At 43.2% G+C, this 22,203-nt stretch overlaps 1 protein-coding gene across 1 annotated transcript; it reads left to right on the top strand.

Moving 5' to 3' along the window:
• The first annotated feature begins 2,348 nt into the window (after window positions 1-2,348).
• CIDEA (cell death inducing DFFA like effector a) lies at window positions 2,349-21,341 on the top strand. Its single transcript, XM_054587338.1, has 5 exons — window positions 2,349-2,404; window positions 12,251-12,395; window positions 13,175-13,321; window positions 18,563-18,744; window positions 20,858-21,341. The coding sequence occupies exons 1-5, from the start codon at window positions 2,373-2,375 to the stop codon at window positions 21,003-21,005; spliced, it is 654 nt and encodes a 217-aa protein (XP_054443313.1). The 5' UTR covers window positions 2,349-2,372; the 3' UTR covers window positions 21,006-21,341.
• The last annotated feature ends 862 nt before the right edge of the window (window positions 21,342-22,203 follow it).

The raw sequence follows: 22,203 nt of genomic DNA, 5'->3' as shown, positions 1-22,203 counted from the left end.
GACCAATCCGCTACTGATCAATCTGCCCAGCCCTTGCATGCACCATGTCTGTTCCTCCACGGCCACCGCTATGAAGAAAGTGGTTCAACAGCTCCAGCGGAAGGCAAGGCTCAACCAGATTTCCCTGGCAGCTGCAGATTTGAAAATTCTGTCTGCAGACTCCTCAACATGACCCCCTGCTGACTGGAGTTATCTTCAACTACCACTCCCTTCAGACCCCAGAAAGTCTGTTTATTTTTGTAGTGAATGAATCTTTGAAGATGTTCTAAACCACTTTTCATGCCAATACTCAGAGAAAGCTAAATTTGAAGCCCGTACAAAAAGCTTATCCTTGTAACATGTGCCACACTATACATACAAACCTGCTTTTGGCACTCCTTAGTGTCTACCTCTCTGAATTTTCATGAATTTCTATTTCACAAGGATGATTATTTTATGTACACTGGCAGCAGCATACAAATAAATACTTAGTATAAAAAAGAGAATTTTATAACTGGGCGGCTTGTAAACAACATAAACTTACCGCTCACAGTTCTGGAGGCTGAAAGCGCAAGATCAGGGTGACAGCGTGGTTGGGTTCTGGGGAGGCCGCCCTTCCCGCTTCACAGCTGGCCGACTTTTCTCATTGCGGCCTCTTGTGGCAGAAGGAGCTAAGGGTCTCTCCGGAGCCTCTTTTATTTTTATATCTATTAATTTTTTAGAGAGAGAGAGGGAAACATCAATTTGTCATTCCACTTATGAACACATTCATTGGTTGTTTCTTGTATGTGCGCAGACTGGGGATCACCGCCTGAGCATACCAGGAGGATGCTCGGGCCAACTGAGTTACCTGGCCAAGGCTGGAGCCTCTGTTATAAGGTGCTATTCCCATTCCAGAGTGCTCTGCACTCAAGGCTTAAGCACCTCCCAAACTGGGCATCAGGATTTCAATATATGAATGTGGCAGGGAGGGGGAGAGGGGGACAAACTGACACCATATCAGGGTGTCAGTGGGAGGGGTAGCTAATGATCTCTTAAGGCCCCTTCCAGTCCCAGTGGTTCTGGGCAGGTAACAACCCCTCCTTGAGCCCTGGGACTGTGGAGTTCCCAGTAGGCCACTTGGGGTTCAGAAATCTGGAAGGAAATTGCTTTTGGTTTCAACATTCCTGCATGTCAAACGAGGCTTCTTGGCACTGATGACCCTGAAGGGGAAGAAGTGTGTGTTTGCTTCTGTGAGTTCAGCTGAGGAGGAGGGCAGGCAGGAAGAGGAACGATTTAAGGAAGCAAGTCAATGTGCTAAAAACAAGTTAAGGCAGGAGAAACGAGCTTCAGGTCAAGCTACAGCTCTTTGGAAACATGATTTACAATAAGGTAATCAGCGGTTGCTAGCAGTGTGTAGAACCAATCACTTGATTTTATGCAGGAGTGTATGCTCGAGCAAATCTCTATCCCAGAAAGTTACACCTTTTAAAGGGCTGGAATTAAGGATCTGTACCAATCCTTACCTGCTCAAGAAACTTCTTCAATTTTGTAATTAAGAGCTCCATTGAATCCCTGAGAAGCACCACCTCCCACCCTGCTTCTTCAATTGTCTAAATCGAGGGGAACTGCATCTTCCTATAAGAACATCTGTGTAAGCCGGAGGTGGATAGAATCACCCTCAGACCTGACTCTGTTTCCTCTTGCCTTCCCTCCTCTGAGAAAGTCCGGTACTTATAGCAAAAAGGTTGTCACTGATGTCCAATGGTTCCTTTACCCCTCTATTCTGAATGCCCTTCTTTCTGCCCCCGAAATGTCCGTGACAGAGCCAGGAGGCAACTTAACGGGGCGGAAGCCAAGGCGCCTCTGGTGTGTCCCACTAGTGCCACACATCCTCACCGCTGCAAGGACCCCGCTGGCTCGTGGAACTTGGAACCTGGCGTCGGCGGGGCCAGCCCCAGCGCTGCCTGGGCGCTGCCTGGGGGGTCACTAAGGCGAAGAGCATGTACTACACCCTTCCATTCTGTGGCTTGGGTTTAAAATAGCACATCCGCCGTGTCACAACGAAAGCCATTTTGTCGGGGTTGATGATGTCAACTGCTCCAACCTGAAAGTGCAAAGCAAACATAGGCTGACACACGACCATCAAGTAACCCTGGAACATCTGGGATTCCAGGGTCGTCGGAACTGTTCGCAGCGGTGGAGAGCTGCTCCCCTCGTAGCGGCCAGAGGGTCTGTGGACTACGCCGCGCTCCCAGGACGCTGCGCCGCGACCTTTGGCCGAGGCGAGCCCGTCGCTTAAGGTCTTCTCCCAGGGCGGGTCCGGCCGCTGTGGGGCGGGGCCGGCGGTGGTGCTTTAAGAGGCGGTGCGCGCGGAGGGCGGCCGTTTCTTAGAGGGGCCCCGAACCTCGGAGATGGCCTGGGACTGCGCGGGAGCCCTCATCAGGCGAGTTCCCCGCTAGCTGGGCTCAGCACCACGCCTGAGCCCCCGCGGACCCCGCATCCGGAGCAAGGTGCCCTGCACCCTCCTGCGCCCGGCATCCCAGCGAGCCCCTCACTTCCTTCCCCTCTGCGATTTCTCTGCCCCTGCACCCCTGCGCTCCACATTCCCACGCTCCCCAAAGCCCGGGTCCCCGCTCACTGACCTACTTTCCTGGCGACCACGCCGCGGGCCAGCTGGGTAGGTAGGGCCAGAGCCCGTCGCGCGTCTCCGCCCCCTCGTCCAGCTGGTTGCAGGCATCAGGTGTGTGGGCCCTAGGTGCGCGGGTGTCGGCGGAGCACATGACAGGGGTGAGTGGGTAAGTGACCGCATCTCTTGCCTTGGCGGCCGACGCAGATGAGGGCGACGTCCCGGGAACTCAGAGCAACACTTGCACGGTGCGTGGGGACAGGGCTTCTCGGGGCCCTGAGGTTCGCGACGGGAGCTGGGGCATGGGAGAAGCGCTGCTGGGGACGCTCAGCGGCCTCGGGCGCCCAGGTTTATCCCTCCGGGCGAGTGAGGGCTGTGGGCTCCAATGGGAGGGTTGGCTGACTGGCCCCAGCTCGCTGAGCCCACGGGATTTGTAAGGAGAGTTTGGAGGGAAGCCCTGCTCCTGTTCGCTGCATCCAAAGGTGGCGACGCTGTCCAGGCAGGAGCCCCGGGCCGCAGACCCCGCAGCCTCTCGGCCTGGCTCCACTCCTTTCCCTCTCCTGAGCTTATTCCCCATCCTGACATACCACACCAACCCCTGTCGATAAATCCTAAAGATCTGGTGTGGTGGTAGCTTTATAGGTTTAAAGGAGAGATCATGTTTCTCTGAAGATCTTCGAAGTACTTCAGAGAGGATGGAGAAAACTTTGAGAACATTAAAATGCAGGTTTTCAGAGATGATGGATCCTATTTGTATGGAGGGGAGGGACAGGGCGGGTAAAAGGGAAGGGAGAATCACTTTACAAAATTAGAGGCTGTGCGTTAAAACTCAAGGTTAGAAAAACAGCTTCCAAAATGTATAGATGATCAGTCTGGACTGCACTGGCTTTCTCTTTGTAAACATACAAAAGCAGAAAAACGGAAGTCAGGCGGTGGAATCCTGGGAAGGTGAGAAACAGACTTGATTCATATGTATTCCCAACATGGTTTAAACATAAAGGTAAAGCCCTTGGTTTCTTTCCTGTTTTCATTCACTTTCCAGCACGACCCGCCCAGGCCCCCCCACCCCATCCACTCCCAAGCATAACAACTGTGCACAGTATAGAGTTCATCCTCCAGACTTTTCTCCCATGAACATCCAAGCACCCACTCTCCAAGTTCCTCAGAACACTGAGGAGCTGGTGGCCTGGATATTAAGGATTGGTAAGAGAGCACTGCCTCTTCTCTGGCACTGCCTGGACCAGGAGGAGGAGGCAACGCCTGCAGAATTAAGGCTGACCCTGCCCTTGCACCTGACCCCTATAACAGTGTCCCCAAATCCAAGATGCATCTGTTACGAGGTTTCCATGGGGTCAAGTGTGTGGGAAGCAACTGGCTTATGAAATACTGGCAAATCAAAGCATAAGGAAATATCTTATCTCCTGAAACACCTTCCTTCTGAGCTTGGCAAGCTGTAAGTGTGGTTGACTATATGTTTTTGCAGTTCTTTGAAATCTACCTGCTTCCAAATTGAGCAGCTGTAATTCTTTGTACTCTACCTGCTTCCAAACTAAATAGGAAGAAAACAATCTGTAATACTTGTTGAAAAGAACACACTTCTTTTCCTGGCCCTTCTTTAAAACCATGTCCAGGCTAAGGAGCCACATGAGCCAGTAGCTGCCACATTTGTAATTATGGTCTTACAGGATTTCTATCTCCTCTCAGTGCTCCTTAATAAAACTAGCTGGTAGAGTATGTCTTAACTCTGTCTCTTAAAAAAAAAAAAAGATTTACTTATTTATTTTTAGAGGGGGGGAAGGGAAGGAAAAAGAGGGGAAGAGAAACATCGATGTGTGAGAGATACCTCAATGGGTTGCCTCTCACACACCCCCAGCTGGGGACCTGGCCTGCAACCCCGGCATGTGCCCTGACTGGGAATCAAACCGGTGACCCTTCGGTTCCCAGGTAGGAACTCAATCCACTGAGCCATACCAGCCAGGACTTAACTCTGTCTTTTATTAGCAAATAACTGCATTTTGCCAAGGAAGTGACTTAATCATATCTTTTTAATCAGCTACACATAAGCAATGATCAAATCTTTAACCAGTCATTAGTTCATTAATCGTCTGTAATCACTAAAGGCCTTAGTCATCATGAAAGGAGCCTGAAGTCTTTCAGCACACACCGGACTTTGAGGATGTCCACATGCGTGTGCTGTCCCAGACAAAACCTGCCCTGTCTTTTTTGTCCTATCAGTGATAACATTCAGGCCAACTCTGAAGTTCTTTTAAAGCTGATGTATATATTTTGCAAAATAGGTGCTTTTGTAGCTGTTTAGCTGTATCTTTCCTCTTCTTGAACAAGAAACTCTAGCTTTTGTCTAGCTGCAATTTTTACCATGGTACTTTTAGGGATATAAGCTGAGTTTCCTTATAAGTAAATTTCTACAGCTCATGGAAACCTCACCAAAGCGGAGGAATATTTCCCAAGCTGTCTTATTTCTCTGTATTCTCTTATTTGCAATCAACACTTCCCTCCTTAACATTCTCTTGTCACTCTTGACTTTGGTGATAGTGCTTAGTTTACTTTTATCCTACCCCTGTCTGTGCTTTATTACTATATGTTCCTTTTTTCCACCTAGCACTGAAATGCGGGCTTCCCTCAGCCATTGTTTCACTCTGTATAGCTCCTGAGCAGTGTCTTACCTGGCCTTATGAAGCCACCTTATCACTACTGACACCAAAATGTTTCTCTCTGGCTGAGAGACACCTTGTTCCTGGCCATTCTTTCCGAATAAACATCAACCCACAGGGTTCCGTATAAAGTCGCTTTCTCATGGCCCATGGGGGTTCACTTTGTTTTACTGGAGTAAAGTTCATGTCCACTGTCAGTCTGTTTGTTGCTTTATTTCTCACACTGTTATAAGTTGAGGACTCTTTGTTCCCTTGAGGAAAAATACAAAGACTCTCTGTTTCCCTCACTTCTGAAATATGTGTCCCTTTACAATTTTGAAGATTAATTCTATGAAGTCTGACTTCTCTTATCATCTTGATTTCCCTGAAACAGTCAATTTCCTTGAACAGCATAGCTGAACATCATTGTTTATTTCCTTGTTTGTATTTTTCCTTTTAGTGGGCTGTTTCCCTTCCTGCTTCATATGATTGTCTGCACTTTTCCAGGGGTTTGAGATGACTGATGTGTGATGTATCTAAAAGCAGAATTCTAAGGATTTTCAGTGCTCCTGTTTCAACGTTGATATAGTAAGAAATTGAGGGGGAGATAGCGACACATTTTAGGCGTTGTGCTAATGGCCAGTAACATAAATTATTCTACTAAGAAAACCAAAAGTGAAATGGATTAATACACAAGGTGAGACAAAGTAGATTTATGGTTTTTATAGTTGTTCATATGGAAAATAATGCAATAATTAATAAATAATAATACAAGAATAAACTGTGTGTTTCCCATACTCACAACTGGAAACCTACTTTTGTCCCACCCTGTATTGCTTTGCTCATGTAGCCAGCTGGTTAACCCTGCTGTTCATTTAGCTGGAGCAGAGTAAGTACTCATATAGTATTTGTTAAATAGATTTAATGTATGTAAAATTTAATATAACCCCTTTTTATGTTGTATATAAGACAATCTTGATTTTACATAATTTGGAACATCCAATCACTCATCCTGATCCTTGAAAAAAAGGACAGAATTTAATTTTCATGTCTTCAAAAATTTTTATGTGTCTTCCATAAGCCTTTTATCCAACAATGGCCGAGCTCTCCTGTAATGGATAAGAAGAACAATAGACTGTATGCATCCCCCCCTTTTTTTTTATCTGGAATGACTATCTTGAGGGCAGTGTGAAGAGGGAGAACCAGAAATGACTGCCAGCTCTTGTCTTGTTAGAAGTTACAGGACAATAAGAACTTTGTATAGTCAGCTGTGCTAGGTCACTGGAGCAGGTGTGAGTGTTTGTATCCAATGGAAAGATATGGGACCAACTAGGTCAAAGCTGTTCATGCCCACAAGGTATGCCATTGGACACCAGGACATGGACCTGGCATTCCAAGACATGAACTTTGTTCTCTCGCCTCTCTGATTTTGTCCTAGCCTATCTTTTACTCAGTGACTAGGTCATGTTCCAACACAGAGCACAGCTCTGTGGGGAAGTAAAAAATGCACAGACAGACCCAGTCTCAGTGAGCATAGATTCTAGAAGGCCTCATGGGCAATGGCAATGACTTCCCACTTTGGGGGAGGAGAAGCTGTTGCTGTTAAAGGTCCAGAATTCCCCTCTGCTACATGAGAATTTGTACATGGTAGGGAAGACACCATGTAGTGAAAGCTAGGGCTGGATTCAAACCCCTGTGCTAGCACTTGCTGACTCTGATCTTAATAATATCTCAATAAGACATAGGGATATGGTACAAATACTCACTATTATGGGAGCCCTCCTTCAACTGTTGGTAGCGTGAACTGGGCCTCACAATATTTGAGAGCTGGTTCATTATGATATGATTAGATTTTCCTATAGCAAACTACTTGGTGAGGCATTGAATTTTCACTCATGTTCATTTATAAAGCTTCAGTTTAGGCAATATATTATGTAAAAGTTCTATGCCTAGCACTAAGCTAGGCATTATGGAAGATACAACAAAGAAGACTTTGTCCATAAGGAAATTCCAATCTATTTGGGAAAACAAAGCATAGATGAATAAATGACACTATGTGTGTATAAAATAAAGTGCTAAATCCTAGGTGACGGACATTGTAAAGCAGCATAGGTGTTCTCTAGAATTTTAGCCTACACTGAATTAAACAAGCTGTCATTAAGTGTTAGAAAGCAGGCAGGTCCGTCCTTTGCATCTTCTACAGGGTTGTCCATTATGTCATTCTCTAAAATCTCACTGTACAAGTATTTGTCCAAATTATCAACAACTATTTGAGCATCTGAAATAGGTGGGAACTGCTCTGGGAAGAGTGCAGCCATAGGTGCTGGTGCCTTAGGGGTTGAGGGGGTTAAATGAGGTCACATTATCACTTATCACAGCACCCAACATGAAGCAAGATCTGCCTGAAACGCTAATTCTTTTTTTTAGACATTGTTTTTCTAAATTTTTTATATATCAATTTTAGAGAGAAAGCGAGGAAGAGAGGCAGGCAGGCAGACAGACATTGATTTGTTGTTCCAATTATTTATGCATTCATTGGTTAATTCTTGTATGTGCCCTGACCAGAGATTGAACCTGCAACATTTATGTTTTGGGACAATGCTCTAACCAACTGAGCTCCCAGCCAGGGCTAATTTCTTCATTTTAATTTTAATTTTTATTTTTCAATCACAGTTTACTTTCAATATTATTTTGTACTGCTTTTAGGTATACACTATATTGGTTAGACAATCATACTTTACAAAGAGCTAATTACTATTTATATTCTTTTGAATAAATTCTTTATGGATATATTCCTACATATAAAATAGTCTACAGTCTTTTTTTTAAATATGTATTTTATTGATTATGCTATTACAGTTGTCCCATTTTTTTCCTACCTTTAATTCTCTTTCACCCTGCACCCCCCTCCCAGCAACATTCCCTCCCTCCCTTAGTTTCTGTCCATAGGTCGTGCATATAAGTTCTTTGGCCTCCTATTTGGTGCTCCATTCCCATTTCCTATACTATCCTTAACCTCCCCCTGTCTATTTTGTACCTACTATTTATGCTCCTTATTCCCTGTACCTTTTCCCCCATTCTTTCCCCTCTGATCTCCGTTTCTGTTCTGTTCCTGTTCTAGTTGTGTGCTTAGTTTGTTTTTGTTTTTTAGATTCAGTTATTGATAGTTGGGAGTTTGTTATCATTTTACTGTTCATAGTTTCTGATCTTCATCTTTTTCTTAAATAAGTCCTTTTAACAATTCATATAATAAGGGCTTGGTGATGTCCAACTCCTTTAACTTTACCATACTTGGGAAGCACTTTATCTGCCCTTCTACTCTAAATGAGAGCTTTGCTGGATAAAGTAATGTTGGATATAGGTCCTTGCCTTTCAAGACCGAATACTTCTTTCCAGCCCCTTCTTGCCTGCAAGGTTTCTTTTGAGAAATCAGTTGATAATCTTATGGGAAGTCCTTTGTAGGTAACTGTCTTCTTTTCTCTTGCTGCTTTTAAGATTCTCTCCTTATTTTTAATCTTGGGTAATGTAATTATGATGAGCCTTCGTATGTGCTTCTGTTGACAGGAGAGACCTGGTTCTTCTTGCTGAGGTATGTAAAGAATTACATATCAGCAAATCTAGTAGCGTGCAATCAGAGTTTATTAGTGATCCGTTCCTGTGGAACAGAACGGGCCAAGCTAAGATTGGAGGGGAGGGGAGTGAAAGGCAGAGGTTCAGAGCAAAGCAGGGCAGCAAAAGTAAGGACAGCTGAAGGCGGGGGCGGCAAGCCCCTGGGAGGCCTGAGGCCAGGTGGCCAGAGAGCCAAGAGCACGCAGAACACCAAGAGCGTCCAGTGCTCCAAGAGAACACTAAGAACGCCCTGAGAGCGCTGAGAGTATGAGTCCTTTTTTTTAAGGACTTATATAGTTGGTGGTTGGGAGCAAAAATGTTACATATTAATTAACAGGTAAGTGTGGTGCCAGCTTTCCCGAGGGAATGTGACTACCCATACTTAGGTGTGGGGGGGGTCTGTTTGCCTGAATCCTTACCTTGCTACAGACTTCATTTGTTCCTCTTGTTGTAAAACAGATACGTGACATGAGGCAGTTAATTAAAGTTGGAACAGTTACCTGAAGTATTTATGGGCTGCTTCTCTGGGCACTGTGGACCCTCTCCCACATTTCAGGCCGTGGGATGAAAGCACAGTTTCGAGGCTTTCTTTTCAGATAGTGGAAACACTACATAGAATTTCAAGGACTTCCCTCCTCCCATGCTAATATAGTGTTTCTTGTGATGTTGGAACACCTGGCAATATTATCAGACCAGGCTCAGGACTGCCAACTTAGCAGGTGAGATGTGTCTCCCTCCTCCTCTTTGCCTTCGTTTACTATTCATTCTACCTAAGTGATAAAAAGCATTTCCTGGCAACCAGGATGCTAGACCCTGGCCAGTAACAGCAGTGCAGCCTCAGAGTTCTTCCTATGCTGTCTCCTGCCTCACTTCCTTGTGTCCAGCTTTTTAGGGACTCTCTGAACTTCCTGGATCTTCTGGAAGTCTATTTACTTTGCCAGATTGGGGAAGTTCTCCTTCATTATTTTTTCAAATAAGTTTTCAATTTCTTGCTCTTCCTCTTCTCCTTCTGGCACCCCTAGGATTTGGATGTTGGAATGTTTAAAGTGGTCCCAGAGGTTCCTAAGCCTCTCATTTTTTTGAATTCTTGTTTCTTCATTCTATTCTGGTTGACTTTTTATCTCTTTCCTCTGCTCCTAATCATTGATTTGAGTCCCAGTTTCCTTCCCCTCACTCTTGGTTCCCTGTAAATTTTTCTTTATTTCACTTTGCATAGCCTTCACTTTTTCCTCCATTTTGCAACCATACTCAACCATTTCTGTGAGCATCCTGATTACCACTGTTTTCAACTATGCATCTGATAGGTTGTCTATCTGTTTATCACTTAGTTCTATTTTTGGAGCTTTGATCTGTCCTTTCATTTGGGCTATATTTCTGTGTCTCAGCACACCTATTTTGGAAGGGGCGGAGCTTTAGGTATTCACCAGGGCAGGGCAACCCAGGTTGCTGTGTTGTGATACTATATGTGGCAGAGGGGTCTGAGAGAGGGATAATGCCGCTTGCTTGGCTCCTGGCCATCTTTCAGTCACTTCCCCTGCTACCCACAAGCAAATTGGGCCCTTCTAGTGCTGATTCTCGAGTGGGTGGGTTTGTGTACATTCTAGGACCTTGTGGGTCTCTCCAACAAACTCTCCTGTGAGGCTGGGAGTTCTCCCACTGCCTCATCCCCCACAGGTTTTTACAGACAGAGGTTTTGAGGCTTGCTTTTCCTGCACTGGAACCCTGGATTGCGCGGTCTGTCTAGCTTCCCAGCTGTTCCTTCTGGTTTATCCACACACAAATGTCCCACTCAGACCACCTGCCACCGCCTCACGTGCCTGGTCCTCTGGCTGCCACCTTGTTGGGTGTCCTCTCTGCCCTGGCTACCCATCTCCGCCCCTCCTATCGGTCTGGAGGAATGTTTCTTCTTTAACTACTTGGTTGTTGGACTTTCATACAGTGTGATTTTCTGGCAGACTGGTAATTTTTTGTTTTAAAATTGGTGGTTGTCTTTCTTTTGGTTGTGCGAGGAGGCAAAGTGTATCTACCTACACCTCCATCTTGGCCCTAAAATAGTCTACAGTCTTGAGTGAAAGCTCTACATGCTGCTAGACTGTTCCCCAAAAAGAGTGAACCACCCTTTAGTGCTTTGAGCAAGGCACATCTGTTTCCTCTTATGGAGTTATTTTTTAAGAACTTCTTGCATATTGGTTTCTAAGTATGTGGTGGAGTATCAAAGGTGATTTCACATTTCTTTAATTGCTATCAAAAGCTTCATATTTTCACTAATATGCAAACTTTTCTTATTATTTCGTTAGTAACTAACTGTATCACCTTTACTAGACAAAGAACAGATACTTGGGGCTAAATCCCAGCTCTGGCTCCTACTGGCTATAAACTGCTCACTGGACTGATTTTCCTCATCTGTAAATTGAGAAGATTAAGACTATCACAGAGCTTTCTGAGGACTGAGTTAATATTTATAAAGCAAAATATGAGTTTGTTAAATAACTTCTAAAGTAGTAAGCATCTTATCAGCTATTGTATTGCTATTGTATTTCTCATTTACCCATTTTATTACTTTTTGGTAGTTGTTAGGTAATGAAAATTTAATAATCATAGGTTGGAAATTTGTTTTCCTCAAAAAATTGTCTTGATTTGTTTTGCTATTATTCTTTTCTTTCTCCTTGTTAGTTCTTTTTTTATAGTGTCCTATCACATAATGCCCAAAGTTCTGTTCCTTGTTGATCCTAACTTAATTTTTAAAAATTGTTATTCCAACCACAATTATGATAGTATTCTGTTCCTTGTTGATCCTAACTTAATTTTTAAAAATTGGCTTATTGCTATAGTGATCAATATCTGGCTTATCAATTTCTGGCTTGGTCTTATTGTACAAATATGAAACTAGTTTTGTGTGTGTGTAGGTTTGTGTGTGCAACCCAGTCATGTGCCCTGACTGGGAATGGAACCAGCAACCTTTCAGTTTATAGACAATGCCCAACCCACTGTCAGGGCCAGAATATAATTCTTATTTCCTTTAATGCCTTTATCATTCTTTCTCAACTAGTTACTGCAAGGACTTTGGTTGATTGGTTGGTTGGTTTCTGCAATTTCTTTCAGCAAGAATTTCATTTTTAATCAGTTTCTAGATCCAGATTATAATGTTGCACTGCAAGAACTTTGAGTTTTCTGGTGTAATAATGGTTGTGTTTTTAATTTTATTTATTTTTTTGTTCCTTGGATATTGGTAGATAAATAAATACTAAAACATAATTTTTAATAATTTCCAACCATTGTATTTCTTTCTTTTAGGTATAGATATTAAAATTGTTTGATTTCTGTATGCTTCAAACCTCTCTTTAAAGACTTTTTTTAAAAAGTAATGTCAAATATAATTTTTGCTTTTGTTCTCCATTTCCAGGCCCCTGACATTTGTGGGATCACAGACTAAGAGAGTCCTACTCACTCCCCTCATGCATTCAGCTCGCCCCTTCCGTGTCTCCAACCATGACCGAAGCAGCCGGCGGGGAGTGATGGCAAGCAGCCTGAAGGAGCTGCTCAGCAAGGTACCACCAGCCACAGTGCCTCCCCAGCGGTCCTCAAAAGGCTCAGGGTCGTGGTGCTAAGCCAGTGCAAAGACAGAAATGTCCATGCCTTGGCCTTGAAAAGTCTAAGGGGGACCATTTCTAAGTGGTTAAAAGAGTAAAAAAGAATGAAAGGAAACATTATTGTACCTTTGTACCATAAGAGATTTAGGCACAAAGACAAAAAGCTTACAAACCATCATGATTTGATTTAAAAAAAAAAAAAAAGCTGTATTTATTTGTCAAGAGAGAATATAGGGAAGCAGCAGACTTTGGAAATCTGTTTTTTGTTATAAAGGCCAGGGAAGAATAGTCCTTAATCTAAGTGTCCTAGATCATAAAATAAGAATCACATGGAGGCATAATCCAGACACAGACACCTATGGAAATGAGAAACAAGCATCCAACATGCAGGCTCTGAAGTAAGAGAGACATTCATATATGCCACATAAGACTCAAACTCCTTAAATATCATATGTGCAGGATTATTCTTTTTTATTTGTCAAAATAAGTAGGTAATTTTGGAAATTGTAAATATTATTAAATGTAACCATTTATCTCATGTCATTGAAATCTCTGAAGATAGATCCCTTAAAAATCTTAATTAACTTGTCTTTTTCCAAGCCAAGACTGAATCACAGACACCAATTAAGATATATCTTGACCATTAAATTTTTATCAAAATCCACCTGCTCTTCTGAAATTATGATGTCATCAATGGCTGTGAATGGTCAAATATCTCTGATGTGTTGCCAACCTAGACTCTGGACGCCCTACTTATCACCAGCACACTGGTCACTTTGGTGTTGGAGGAAGATGGCACTGTGGTGGACACAGAGGAGTTCTTTCAGACCTTAGGAGACAACACACACTTCATGATCTTGGAAAAAGGACAGAAGTGGACACCGGTAAGCAAACACACTGTTATCCAAATAGCTTCTGGGTAGACTTGTTACCTACAAAAGTGAATTCCCTACTTTGGTGTTGACTTGCCCATTTTCTAAATATATCCTTTATATATACACCTAATAACTGGATGTACCACCCTCAAAGGCATTCTTACAAGTATTTCTAGGAAATATAACATCTTTGTGAGCTTATGCTCTCTGATTTAGGCTTTGAGCAATGAATGACTACAGATCCTGTTAAAGCCTGTAGATATGACCTGCTGACCTTTCACTGTCTCTATCCTTATACCCTTAGGAGGCCAGCAAGCTAACATAGCCAATGAAATTAGGTAAAGGTATGACCACAGTGATTTAGAAAAGGAAAAAAAAAATAAAGTTTTTTATTTCTGGGAAAAGTATAGATTATATATCTTGGAAAGTCCTCCCACTAAAAATGTAAAGCAAATATTAAAACATCTTTTTATATGCCTAACTGACCTTTAAGAAAAGGAAATCCTCAGAGGCCAAATTTTTTTTTATGGGAGCCAGAATCCAGAAAGGAAAGCAAACATTGAAGCTGGCTCTCACCTGTGGTCATCCACTGACCTTAGTGACTAAGGGCTTTGGTTTTGATGGATGCTGGGAGGAGGAAACAAGGCCTTGCGCTGACAGAAAAGTGTGGGTCAGATTAAAGATTCCCACATAAAGCAGAAACTATTAGAGGTCTTTCTTGGGAATCTGTGAGACAGCTGCCTTCCTGAGGCTATAGGGACTGTCGATTCTAGAATCACCCAAGCTGAAAGTGTAGTTTACAGAGATCCAGGGCAGAAGCATCAGTGGAAGGAATTTACTCACTGAATGTTCTTTATTCAAATAGCCTCCCTTCCAGTCCCAGTGATCCAGGGGTGATGTACACCATGTAACTAGCAGGAGCAAGTAAGCTCAAATGAATGGCTAACCCAGGCCTCAAAGAATTTTTGTTCCTAAAGTTCCAGCAAATGTGAGTTCACAATAAAACACAAAACACAAGGACTCAGGCACTAAATGTGAGAGTAAAAAGAAATAACAAAGTCAGGACTGCAAAGACCTCAGATGTCGGATCATCAGATACAGAGTATAAAATACAGTATATTTAAAATGTTCAAAGAGATATAAAAAGTAATCTAATAAGGAAAAAAGGAGCTTTTAAAAACTAGATAGACTTGGAAAGATAAATAGAATTTCTGGAAATGAAAAATATAGCAGTTAAAGTAAGTGAAAACTAAGAGAGGATTGTAGATAATAATAAATGACCTGGAGCTATGTCTAAAGAAGATGCTCATACTGTAACACAGAAAGAGAGATGTGGGGAACAGGAAGGAAGTTGGAGACTTGACTGAGAAGATCTAATATATGTCTGTTTGGCATCATCAGGGTGTTACTTTTTAAACAAAACACGACACACAAACCATTTTTTAAAATGATAAATTCAACTTCATTAAGAATTTTGTTCATTGAAAGATACTATAAAGGAAGTAAAACAATAAGCTGCAAGTGGGGAGAAGGTTTTTCCAAGATAAGCCATTAAATAATTAGTGTTTCTCAAACTTGAAGGACTCACGCAAATCAATAATGGAAACTGTAGACGATCCAACAGAAAAATGGGCAGAAACCAGGGACAGGCATCTGCAGAATGGACAATAAAGCATAGTACAAATACTCAACCTCATTGGTAACTAAGGAAACATGATATCACAATAAGGTACTCTTTTACACCATTACTAGATTTGGTATTATTAGGCTTTTAAATTTTTCCTATTTTTAAGATGTGGAACAATGAATGCTCTTATGCTCCCACCAACAACTATTTAAAGCAATTTGGCTTTATCTCATAGAGTTGAGCTGAGCCAAGTCCATTCTTTTACATATACCCAGCACACAATACCCAGCCATGTGCTTCTGTATAAATACATATAAACACACTGTGATAAATGCATGAGGTAAAGCTACAGGCATCTATATGGATAAAGCTCATCAGCTATGTTGAATGAAAACATGGCAGAATAATACATGAAGCAAATGGTCCTCAGATTTTTTTTTTTTTTTTTTTTTTTGGTCCTCAAACTTTTTGATCTCTCATTCCACTCTTAAAAATTAATGAAGATCCAAGTATCTTTTTATCTGTGGGTTATATCAATAGAACCTATAGATATTCATTGATCAGGGTTTCTCAACTGGGGATTATTTCGTCCCTCAGGAGATATTTAGCAAAGTCTGAAACCTTTTTGGTTTTTACCACTGGGGCAGGGGTATACTACTGACCTCTAGTGGGTATGGATCAGAGACATTACTAAATATTCTGCAATGCACAGGGTAGCCCCCGCAATGAGGCATTATCTGGCCCCAAATGTCAGTGCCAAGGCTTAGAAATTCTAAGCTACAGATAGAGATAGTTCTTATATTCAAAATTAAAATTGAGAATTTTTTTAAATGTACTACTACATTAAAAATAATAACCCAATACAGTTAATGGAAATCACACATTTTTATGAAAAATAACTTTTTCAAAACAAAAATATTTAGAGAGGAGTAAAATTGCTTTACATTTTTGCAAACTTCTTTAATGTCTCGCTTAATAAAAGGCAGCTAAATTTTCAAGTTTGTCTCTATTAGATCTGCTGCAATATTGTTTTGATGGAAGTATGTGAAGAAATTATGACCTCATACATATAGGTAGCTGGAAAGGAAAGAGTATTTTAATGGTCTTTTCTGATGATTGAGGATATTCTTCTTGACACAACATCAAAACTCAACAAGGGATGCTTTGCAAAATCCTGGCTACAGTAGGGATCTGAAGGTATACCTGTGAAGTTTGCCTCAGCTTTTGCCTTGGATCCCTTGGTCTATCTTGCACTTTAATGGATCTCTTTGGCAGGGATGACTTTTACCATCACACATTGGTCATTTAGAAAATACCGATTCACTGAGTTATGCAACTTTCCCAATTGTACAGTGGAGAATGCCGCTACTTGTGACAGAATGAGAATTAAAAAGCAAATTGCACCTTAATGTTTATTATAAAAATAGTTTTGACCTCTCAATCCCCTGAAAAGGTCTCAGGATACCCAAGATGTCTCCAAATTACACTTTGAGAACCTCTATATTTAACCATTTATAGGTAATTTAAAAAAATGTAAAATTATCTATATAATGCTTAAGATACACATGTGCTAAAATTTTTCTTAAAAGTAACAGAATGATGCACAACTTAGGTTGTTTTTTCCTTAGGAAGTGGAGGAATATAATTGAGAGAGGCACATAGGGTTATACTGTTGTTTTTTTTAATGTAGAGTGGGTACACGCATCCTCTTATTATTCCTTATTTATATGTATGTTGTATGCATACTCCTATACATGTCAAATACTTCGTTATTTTTCTAAGTGAAAGAAGAAAACTACAGACCAATTATAAAAAGCATACAATTTAAAATAAAGTATCTTTAAAACTGGTATTCATGCCAGTAAATCATAGGAGTCATGGGGTGAGGGGAATTGGTTAATATGTAACATATGTACCATGGGTAAGCCCCAGGTATGGATGGGCATTGGGATGCCAAGCTAAAGTAGAGGGCAGTGACAGGGAACATGGGATACAAGTAAGTCTGAGATACGGTGGTTTAAGGAGAGGCCAAAAAGCCATCTCAGTCTAGTAGCGGACTGGGTGACATGTGCGTTTGGGTTGAAGGCTTTCCTTGACTTCCGCTTTTCAATCACCATCCTTCAAGGTGGAGATGTGTATCTCACAGCGAAGGATAGACCCCACCCACTTGGAGGGGTTTTTACTAGTGAGGCCAATTTTATTTGACTTGGACAAGAACACCCAGCTCAGAAATAACCACCAGGGGTCTCTCTTCTTCAGTCTAAATGCCCTAAAGCCTGTGAGGAAGCAGCTTCTGAAAGGCCTTTCAGGAAGAGGGCAAGGAGGAGTCATTTCCTTCTTCCTTAGTCAGCAGTACAGACCCCCCACGTGCCCTGAGTCAGATTACAAGTGAATTAGCTTTGTGAGCACATCTTAGTTTGGATTTAAGACCAGACTCAAGGAAGACATTTTGGGAAAGTAAGATAAAAAACTCATAAAGCAGAAAGGAACTTGAGGCAACATAGAAGAGTTGTGGTAGGATTATAGGTGAAAACCCCTTTTGATTCTGTAATCTTGACTTTTTAAAATGTTTCCTAAATGATGGAGCATTTGCACCCTCTAAAGTAAAGAGGCTGCAGGACCTCTTGTGCCTTCAACATAGGGCAACAGCCAGAATCTCTCATTGTGTATGTTCTGTGGGAGGAGAGAAGGGGCCCCAGCAAGAAGGGTTAGAATACTTTAATGAGAATTTGTTTTAACCTCAATTATAGTAGGTTATTTTCATTATGAATTTAACGTTTATAGCCTTAACTATTCCTAACCCCAGAATCAATAAGGCTTTGTAACTGTGTTGATTTATGTACATTTGAACCTTAACACTGCAAGATCTGGGTGTGGAACAAACCAGAAGAAGAGCAGGCCCTGGGTCTGGCATATGTGCCCCGGGACAGCTCTTTTCTCTTGGTTTTTCAAAGCTCTTGGTGGGGAAGATATTGCAGTGCTGTTTGTAAACACTTTCTCTTCCCACAATGAAGGGCCTGCGATGTTTCAGGTAGACTGAGAGTGGGTATTGGACCCAAACAGCTTTCAGTGCCCTCAGGAAGTCAGCTTTTCTCCAGGGCAGTTACTAGAAAATAGGAGATGCCCTAGGAGAGTTCTCACAGTGTCCTTTACTCTAGACATGTGATTCTGAAACTTTCTGCCCAGAAGCCTCACATAAAATGGGGGGGGGGATTCTGTCTTCTTCTCTTTAATCAGACTGTGTCATAGTCATGAGACCATCTATGTCAATCAAGTAACCGTGGTCACCCTCAGTGATGAGTGTGCGTGCCTCTCAATACCATGTATCAACAGCACAACCATCCATTGATCCCTGGATCCTGAAACCAAGGCCCTGAAGCCAAATCACAGTCGTCCTGTGTCACTAAACTCAAAGTAGATTAAGGAAGGATACTTTCTTATGTGTTTGGATACACTAGCAGTATAAGCACATTACTCTGCTAAAAACATTCCTCAAATAATCAGCACCTGAGTCACTAACAGATTTTAAACTGGCAGTCAAAACTAGCATGAAACCAGAATTACAGGATTTTCATGTCACAGGTGGGATGCGCCTTATCTCTCTTCCTCCCTTGCTGCTCTAGGGTACTAATTATATCGCCGCCCGCCAAAAACCAAAGAAATCGGGAATAGCAAGAGTCACCTTTGACTTGTACAAGCTGAGTCCCAAGGATGTCTTCGGCTGCCTCAACGTGAAGGCCACCATGTATGAGATGTACTCAGTGTCCTACGACTTCCGGTGTACAGGGCTCAGGGCTCTGCTGAGGTAACAGATTTCAGGGTCAACTGAGGGGTCTGGAAAGGACATGCAGCTCGGGCCATGCGGCCCATCCCCAGGCAGCTCGTCCCCTGCTTGCTCCTCGGAGGCCCTGACCTGATTAGCGGCCGTTGAAGTTCACTCAAATTCATATTGTCATACGGTAGTTTATCTCTTATGCCAGACTTATTTCAGAAAACAGAAAACCTTCATCCAAAATATACGCACTTTTTTCTCCAAAGACCATTAAATACTTAATGGAAACAAAAATTTAATACATGTAAAGGAGAACCAAATTTCTTTTAAAAACCAAAGGTGTGCATTTTTTAACCTTAATTCTAAGCAATGACAGTGAAAATCAGAGCCATGGAGATTCTGACCTGCTTTGTAAAGAGCAGCCACCCAAACCCAGATAAGTGCTCTTTGGCAGTATTTCGGCGTCACTGCCAACTTGAAGCTAGTGGTAAGGTGGCGTGAGAACGTGGCTGGGGCAGGGCTGGTTACACAGCATCACAGGGGAGCCTATAGAAGACAGACTCCTGGTGCATAATCAACCTATGTGGACAAATTCTGTGTGTTCACCAGAAACACTCCTTGGGTGGAACCAAGTTGGACACCCTGTCACTAAGCCCTAGCCTGAGAGGAACACCTACAGTTTCTCTCCGCCTTACCTCTAAGCAACCAGCTGTGTGACCTTTAACAGGTTACTTAAATTCTCTGAGCCTCTGTCATCTTTAAAATGAGAAAGTTGCTTCCAAGTTCATCATGATTGCATAGAATCTGGATATACCTCCACCTGTCCCTCCAGTAAATTCGTCATTGATCCTCTATAGCACTAATTCCGTGTGGAGGGATGGGTGGAAGGAGAGAATGACAATCGCAGAAGGACCTTGGAGCTGGTGGAAAAAGGTTGTAACTGCTGTCTCCACGCTTTTTGCACAGCCCCGCTGGGCAGGGGCCTGCCTGCTTCTCTAAGAGCCCTTCTCTCCACTGTCCTGTGAGAACTGCTCTGATCTCCTCAGGAATCGGGGGGCGGGGGCGGAATGCTTTGGAAATGGGACTGCTCTCCACTAACGGGTCTCCAGGGTCTGGCACAAGGTCAGGTCCAGGGTGGCTTCGGCTTGGCCTCCATTTCCCACCAGAACCATCAGTGGCCAATTCCTAGACAACTGTTATTGTCCTGCTGTTGAAATCTTGACTCCCAGAAAAGCTTCCTCTTTTTGCTGAAATGCTTGACCAAGATGCTTGATTGCTTGACTTTCAAAGTGAGGCAGGAAAATTATAACTTAGAAAAGTATGATAAAGTAAACCTCTCTTCATCAAAAATTCAGCCTTCTTGTCACTAATTCTTATCATCTGATAGGTCTGAGGACATCACAAGCAGCTACAGAAGTCACAAAGGCCCCAGAATTGAAGGCATCCCCTGTCAGGGCCCCCCGTGGGATCCCGACTAGCACAGCTGAGCCCCAGATTGGGCTGTCCTTATGAAACGACAGTTTTAAAACTGGAATGAAGCCCTTTAGCTTTGAACTTGGAAGAGTATAAGAATTTGAGTGAGAGCTACTTTTTTAGTCTAAAAAAACATGAATGCCAGACTCGGCCTTAGGCCTTAGATGCCACAACAGGGTCAAGTGGGGGTGTCTTGCCCTCCCCCCCCAGCAAACTGGGTCACAGAATCACAATTGCAATTTTTGTAAGCCTCTCCTTCAGCCTGACTTCTCTGTTCACACCTGACTTGACTGATTTCAGTAACATGGCCCATACACCCAAGACCACCAGAACAAGCAAGTGGCCAAAGGATAGGACATAGTGTGTATCCTCAGGAGCCTACTCAGCTCTTTCTAGTTACTGAACAACAGGCCACATTTGAAGGTGGCTAGTGGAAGGGTAGTCCCAGTCCGTGTCATCAGCATCACCTGAGAGCTCACCAGAAACAGAGTTCCAGGTCCCGCTAAGATATGCTGAGTAGCATCTGTGTGTTCACTAACTCAAGTGGGATGAAGGGAGGATGTGAGTGCTGCCTACTCTGAGCGCAGGTTTAGGGGACAGGGGTTGTGAAAAATTCCCACTCCATCTGTTCTTCACTGGCTCAGAACTCCCAGCCTTGTCCTTTCTGTTGCAGGAGCCTGCTGCGGTTCCTGTCCCATGCTGCCCAAGTCACTGGACACTTCCTCATCTACACGGGCAAGCACATGCTCCGAGTCCTGGGTGACACAGAAGAGCAGACTTCTCCCGGGTTGCACTCCAGGCAGAAATTCATGGTTGGATAGGGTTGCACTCTGAAGGGCTTAGCCAGCCTTGACCCATGTGTTCCTTCTCAAGTGGTGAATTTTGAAGATGCTTATGTTCACTTATACACTACATACATATGCAGTTGTAAGCTGTCCATCACTTCTGCTCAGGAGTGTACCCAGGTGAATGGAAAGGGGCTTGATGACACATGACACAGGGACTGTGCAGCTGGATGCCCTGAGTGGGAGGAGATGTGTAGGTACCTCCATGTGGGAAGGAAAGGACTCAGAAACAGGGATGTCTTGGGTGGCTAAGGAGCAATGTCACCTGCAATAGGCCCTTTTGGCTCCTCACCTCCTACAATAAACCAATCACAAGAGTTAATAGTAATATGCGTAATACTTCCTGGTGTCCGTTTCATCTTCCATACAGAAGCAAAATTCAGTTGGAAATCTTTTGCTTACAGATACAATCACTCTTAAGTCTTTATTAGTACATGGTGCAACAAAACTAATGAGCTGTGAAATGTTGCTGTGTTTTTTTATTGTTGTTTTTTTTTCTTAATGTGGGTCCTAAATGAGCTCAAAGGGACCCAAAAACTTAAGGAAGGTCTTCAAGCAGCACTTTCAGCCTTTTTCTTAAAAAAACAAGCTGTTTGGCTCCTGATACATGATGCTAGCAGACCGTGTCTTCACTTCCTAATGTCGCCTGCATTCTCAGTTGGGACCCTTGGTCACAAGCGACAGAATTCTGACTCTGGCTGCCTTAAGCCAGGAGGCAGCCAAGGAAAACAGCGGGGCTCTAGCTGTAGGTGCAGCCGACATGGGCTCTGGAACAAGGGGGCCAGGAACCTGGCTCTTCATCTCTTAGTCCTGTTTGCCTCTGAGCTGGCGTCATCCCCAGGCAGGCCCGCTTCACGTGGAAACAAGATGTCGGCCCCAGAGCAGGAAGTTCTGGGCGGCCTCCAGAGGGACTCCCTGCACCAGGCCCCCCACCGCAGTCACCGCAAGCCGGTGTGACACACAGGGCCACGTGCCTGATCCTGCAGACTGGGAAGGCTAGCCCCAACCAGTTGGGTCAGGTGGGGAGGTGGCTCCCCAAAAGAAATGGGGTACCACTACTAGAATAAGGGTCACAGATGCTAGGAGATAAATCTCCTGTTCAGATTGGCGGGTTTCCTATTAAGAAACGTTGCCACAGATACCTTTCTCCTTTCCTGGCTGACAGCTCAGGCAC

This window comes from Pteronotus mesoamericanus, unplaced genomic scaffold, assembly GCF_021234165.1.
Source record: "Pteronotus mesoamericanus isolate MK-2021 breed Mesoamerican mustached bat unplaced genomic scaffold, CSHL_Meso_final scaffold_118, whole genome shotgun sequence".
Classification (NCBI taxonomy): Eukaryota; Metazoa; Chordata; class Mammalia; order Chiroptera; family Mormoopidae; genus Pteronotus; species Pteronotus mesoamericanus.
Note: the sequence above shows the minus strand (reverse complement) of the source record. Positions and strands in the feature narration are given on the sequence as shown.